This window comes from Nanorana parkeri, unplaced genomic scaffold (genome assembly GCF_000935625.1).
Source record: "Nanorana parkeri isolate BGI_ZX_2015 unplaced genomic scaffold, ASM93562v1 scaffold540, whole genome shotgun sequence".
In the NCBI taxonomy this organism is placed as follows: domain Eukaryota; kingdom Metazoa; phylum Chordata; class Amphibia; order Anura; family Dicroglossidae; genus Nanorana; species Nanorana parkeri.
In genome coordinates this window covers 513,919-519,918 of record NW_017306808.1, presented here as the reverse complement: position 1 = coordinate 519,918, position 6,000 = coordinate 513,919, and the positions used below count along the sequence as shown (strand labels likewise).

Sequence of the window (6,000 nt, the reverse complement as noted above, 5' to 3'; positions counted from 1 at the left end):
CCCCCCCCCCCCCCCGCCGGTGATTTTTTTGCGGACCCCCGCTGCCACAGATCCTACAAGCAGCGGGGATCCATGGAGTCTCTCATCCCTCCCTGGGGTGGCTCCAGGGAGGGATGAGAGACTGCAGATGCCGGCAGCCGGCAGCAGCGGTGCTTTTTGATGATAGCAGTCATCAGTGGCTTGAGAGACGCTGATGACAGCTATTAATTTGAAGGGGACAGTCCAGGAACAGTTCTACTATAGCGACCATGAGCTTATAGTAGAACTGTAAATGCCAGGTCCGTACGGCATACTGAGCTGGCCAGCCAGAAGCACTTTTGTAGCTCCGTATGCCGTACGTCCTTGGCAGCGAAAGGGTTAATGTAGATCAGAATACACATAGCTCATTGCAAAATATACCACAGTGGTTGACGGAAGCTGGGGATTCAACATAGACTTGAAAAACTTAATGCAAATAAAGCGTTAGGGCCAGATAACCTGCACCCCAAGGAGTATCAAAAAGGAAAAGAGAACTACGATTATATGAATCATGTTGATCATTATACTCTTTTTAAACTATGCAGATGTTCCCTTCTCCTGAAGAAGCGCCTGTGTACGCGAAACGTTGAGTAACCGCTCCTCTACTATCAACCATACCATATTCTACTATGTACTGTGTGATGCTTCACTGCTAAAATCTTACCTCATTAGTCTATACCTCTTTTCCTTCGTTTATTGTGCATTGCCTTGACCAAATGTTTACTATGTACATCTTTAATGGAAAGTTGAATGGAGTGAGCACATAGGGAGCAATCTAATCAGCTGTTCATTTTTATGCTATATACTAGCTCTTTTTTAAAACTACTACCAACATTAAAACTCGATTTTTTTATGGTCCACTGTTTCTTTGGAGTTGTCATTTTATGCCTAAAAAACACCAACTTTCTCTTTTCCTTTTTGATACTCCTTGTCATAGGGGTGTGGCATCTACAACCCAGATCCAGGCAAACCCTTTTCAGACAACCTGCACCCCAAGGTACTTAAAGAACTCAGCTAGGTTATAGCAAGACAATTATTCCTCATTTTGAAGGACTCAATGACTGGTAGAGTACCAAGTGACTGGCGGAAGGCTACGGTAGTACTGATATTCAAAAGGGGGGTCAAGATGCCAAACTGGGAACTACAGACCAGTCAGTCTTACATCCATAGTATGCAAGCTGTTAGAGGGAATGATTAAGGACTACTTAGTAGAGTTTGTTCATGATAATTGTATAGTAAATGATAATCAGCATGGATTTAGGAAGGACCGTTCCTGCCAGACCAACCTACTAACATTCTACGAAGAGATAATTAGAGATCTGGATGGAGGGAGGCCGGTGGATGTGGTATATCTAGATTTTTCAAAAGCGTTTGAGACAGTACCACATAAACAAGGTGAGTTCTATGGGCATAGATGAAATGGTGTGTACATGGATAGAAAACTGGCTACAGAAATGTATCCAGAGAGTATCGATAAATGGTTTCTTTTCAGATTGGTCCAGGGCCATGAGCGGCGTACCCCAGGTATCGTACCACAGGGATCTGTGCTAGGCCCCATGCTATTCAACCTGTTTATTAACGATATCGGGGAGGGCGTGAATAGCCATGTTTCCGTGTTTGCTGATGATACTAAAATCGGGTGGGTAATAGACACGGACTTAGACAATATAACATTAAAGGAGGACCTGGAAGAAAGTAGGGGAGTGGGTAACTATATGGCAGATGAGGTTTAATGTTGATAAATGTAAAGCAATGAATAATAGCTTGCAATGCCAGGCTGCGGTAAACAAAGCGAGCAGAGTACTGTCTTGTATTAAAAAGGGAATGTTCTGTAGAGACAAGTCTATAATTTTTCCACTTTATAGATCGCTGGTTCGGCCTCATCTGGAATATGCGGTCCTGTTTTGGTCACCAATCCACATGAAGAATGTCCTTGAGCTGGGAAGAGTCCAGAGAAGGGCAACCAAACTAATTAAGGGGATGGAGGACCAAAGCTATGAGACAGGTACAGGTACCCTTAAGAACAAGATCACACAGGGACTCATACACACGCTTACACACAATGTAATCGGCTAACTAATCGATTTTGAAAATAATCGTTAGCTGCAGCTCTAATGTACAGGGGTAGTTTTTTTTAGGTGTATGGGGGGGGGGGCCCTATTAGGCTCTATTCACACCTGTAAGTTTAGGTGCAATTAGTGCACCTGCGTCAGGAACTTGCTAATTTCCTGCAGCAGGAATGCCTAATCTGGCATTTACAAGCGGCAACTGTCACCGGCATACCGCATGTAATGATATGTGATATAATTACATGTGGTTAGGAATCATTCACTCTCCCTGGACGCATTGATTGTGCAACCAGGGAGAGTGTTTTCTAACTGCATGTAATCATATCACATACAATACATGCGGTGTGCAGGCGTTTACATGGAGCTGCTGTCACCTGATCATTAACTTGAATGGGTGACAGCGGCCGCTTGTAAACGCCAGATTAGGGATTCCTGCTGCAGGAAAATGCAAGTTCCTGACGCAGGAATCCCTAATCACACCTAAAATTACAGGTGTGAATAGGGCCTTATTGTGTGTGTATTGGTGTCCGTAGTACCAAACTGGATATAATTAACTTTAATTTTGAAGTATGATGTTTGGCAAGTGGCCCCATGGGAGAAATACATTTGTCGAGTGGCCCCCAAATGCATTAAATTTAAGACCCCTGCTTTATCCGCTTGCCGTCCGCCCGTTGTAAAAAAACGGACGGACGGCACTGCTGCATTGGCGGGTTGCCATCGCCAGACGGCATTTTTTTTCTGCTTGCGCGCGCCCCCTAGCGGGCACGCACGGCAGCAAAGACGCGACCAATACAAACACCAGCCGATCGTCTATATGTGCTCGTTTTTCGACCCCCGCGCGGCCGCCGCCGGTTTTTTGCCCCCCCCTGACACCTCACCTGCAATCCCGGGATCCGCTGCCCCATGTGCGGCCCGGGACCGGCTCGGAGGGCGTCAGGAGGAAGAGGGAGAGAGATCAGCTCCTTGCTGTCTCCCTCCGGGCTGTGAATGCAGAAGTGATGTGTATTACATCACTTCCGCATTCACCTGTCAGTCATCTGGCTGCTATAGCCAGAGAAAAGAAGCTGATGAAGCAGATCTCTGCTTCATCAGCTTCTTTTGGGGTCCACAGGTGACATTAGGGGTCCTAGAGACCCCTAATGTCTCCATAAAGAGGACCTGTCAGTGTGCCTTTGCTATTATATAGGGGGATTGTTATCCCCCTATATAATAGCAATAACAATAAGTGCAAAAAAAATAATATAAATAAAAAAAAATAAAAGTAACACATAAAAAAGTAAAATAAAATAAAAGTCACATATAAAAAAAGGGGAAAAAACCCCCCCAAAATGTTTAACTCCCCCACCCCCACGTTTACGCGCCTATAAACGTAAATACGCGTCCGGTGCCCCAGCGCGCAAAAATTACAATTGCGCTACACATGTTACATATCGCCGCGAACGTCGCAGTGAGAGCAATCATTTTAGGGTATACAATTCATTTCATTACAGCGCTGCATGACGGAATAAATATCAGTCAAAGTACCGCAGCGCTGAATACTGAAAAATGGCCTGGATGGGAAGGGGGTTTAACACCGCGGATGTCAACTGGTTAAACGGTACAAACAAATATTTTAAATTACCATACAGAAAAATATTTTATTTTTTAACATTATTTTGAATAAAATGACTATTAAATTCAGGGCTACTTTTTTAACTACTAGACCAGTTTTTATATGTGTCAGCAAATATAGCACTGGTATATATCTATTTTCATAAAGTTCAGTGAATCGTGCAGAACTGGTGCTGCATGTTGAGGATTTCATGTACAACCTATACAGGATCAAAAACAATTTGACCCAGACATGTTCTCAGTAATACCAGTATATGATCAGTGGTGGTTGCATACCTTAGATTTTCTTACTCCTTTTTTGGCACCTGGCTTCTTTGAAGCTGATTTTTTTGGTGATGTGGTTTTGGCTGTCTTTGCAGGTGGGGGTGTAATAATAGCCTCCAGCTTTCCTTTGGTTCCACGCTTCTTTGCCAACAGCTCAGGATGAATATTTGGTAACACACCACCGCTGGCAATGGTTACACCTTTTAATAGCTAAGAACACAACATATGAAAAAAATCCTATATTTAGATTTAGGTAATGCATGATCAAATATTATTATGAACATGTATGAGTTGATCTACTAAAGGATTAGAGACTGTTCACTTTGAAAAGTGTGTGTTTACTTTGCCCCATAAATTAGAGCAAATAAGGTGAACCTTTTGTTAATTTTAAATAATCAGTTATGTGCAACAGATATTATATAAAGGATTTTTGCTAGCACATGACTGGCTGAGTGATTTGTACGCAGTTTCATCTTATTTACAAAGCTCAGTGAACATTCACTGTGCACAGTGAACAGTATATATCCTTTTACTAAATCAGCTGCACTGTTACTCAGGCTAAAAAGAGAACATATCCATCAAGTTCGATGTTAAACACAAATGATAATTTAATTCTTATTATCACTATTTACATCTTCAAAAAGCATTCCCTCCTGAATCAAGACAGATATATTTGTTTGAAAGAAGTAATCCTTTTAGGAAAGAACCTTTACTGCAGCTACAGAATAAAACTCATCTTATCCAAAAGATCTCCTGTTTCTTCTGTTGTTCCTCTAAAATGAAGGGATTGTTTGCTACAGACTTTTATATGTAGGTCATTTTATATAGACATTTATAGCAGTTGTATCTACCAGTAAAATTAGGATAGGAAACATTTGCCTTTATAAGCTTTGTGTCCTTAAAGTGACATTAAACCCTCAGATTTTTTAACATAAAACAATACTGTAATATGTGCCTTACTGTAATCCATGGTTGTTTCCCTTCTCTTTGCTGCTCTTCCTTTTAAATCTGTATCTCTTCTCATGCTGGGCAGAACTTCTGTTTTGCAGCAGGCTGCCTTGTCTCTGGAATGGATACATGGTGTCTGTGTGAAGGTTCACAACCTGAGCCAGCACTACAGGAAGAGGCACTCAGCTGCAAAGGGAAGTTCTCCCCCAGCATGAGAAGAGATAAGGATTTAAAAGGAAGAGCAGCAAAGAGAAGGGAAACAACCATGGATTACAGTAAGGCACACATTACAGTATTGGTTTATGTAAAAAAATCTGAGGGTTTAATGTCACTTTAAGTTTTTTCTCTGTCCTGTTGCTACATCTCAGCTATCTGCCTCTGCAGTCTGTATGTGAGGGACTGGGGTGGTTGCTGGTGTGTGCATTATCTTTACCCTTATTTCTCAAAGGATCCATTATCAAAAGTGTCATATAACATACCTTGAGCCATCTGGATAAAACTCAGTATAGCGTATAGTGATTGCACTACGCCAAATCTTGCCCATGTTCACCAAATAGATCTACGTCTCTGGTGTAAATGTTTAGCATGATGCTTGGTACACTCCGATGACTACAAACACTCTATCAGACCCCACTGAATACAAGCCCCAACATATACATGTGTAGGTTGAAGAGGCTTGTAATCTAACTAGCAGTCATAAAAAATATTGTTTTCTGATAACTGTTTTACCTTCACATATGTAATGATAGTGTAAAGTAGTGTAGTAGTGTAAGACAAAAGTTGAACTTTTTGGAAGGTGTGTGTCCCATTACATCTGGCATAAGAGTAACACCGCATTTCAGAAAAAGAATATCATACCAACAGTAAAATATAGTGGTGGTAGTGTGAAGGTCTGGGGCTGTTTTGCTGCCTCAGGGCCTGGAAGACTTGCTGTGATAAATAGAACCATGAATTCGGCTCTCTACCAAAAAATCCTGAAGGATAATATATATATATTTGTATTGCCTTATAAACAGCACAGAAAAAAACATTGTTAATTTACTGTATGACATGTCATTTATTAGCATAACTAATTATGTTCAGAAGAAAA

General features: G+C 41.5%; 1 protein-coding gene across 3 annotated transcripts in view; it reads right to left on the bottom strand.

The window, feature by feature from the left end:
• Positions 1–6,000, bottom strand: part of LOC108791296 (core histone macro-H2A.1) — a 95,323-nt gene that overhangs the window by 67,080 nt on the left and 22,243 nt on the right. For all 3 annotated transcript variants that reach the window (XM_018561737.1, XM_018561739.1, XM_018561738.1), the window contains exon 4: positions 3,975–4,172. In XM_018561737.1, the coding sequence (XP_018417239.1) occupies positions 3,975–4,172 (198 nt within the window). The remainder of the gene's footprint in view (positions 1–3,974; positions 4,173–6,000) is intronic.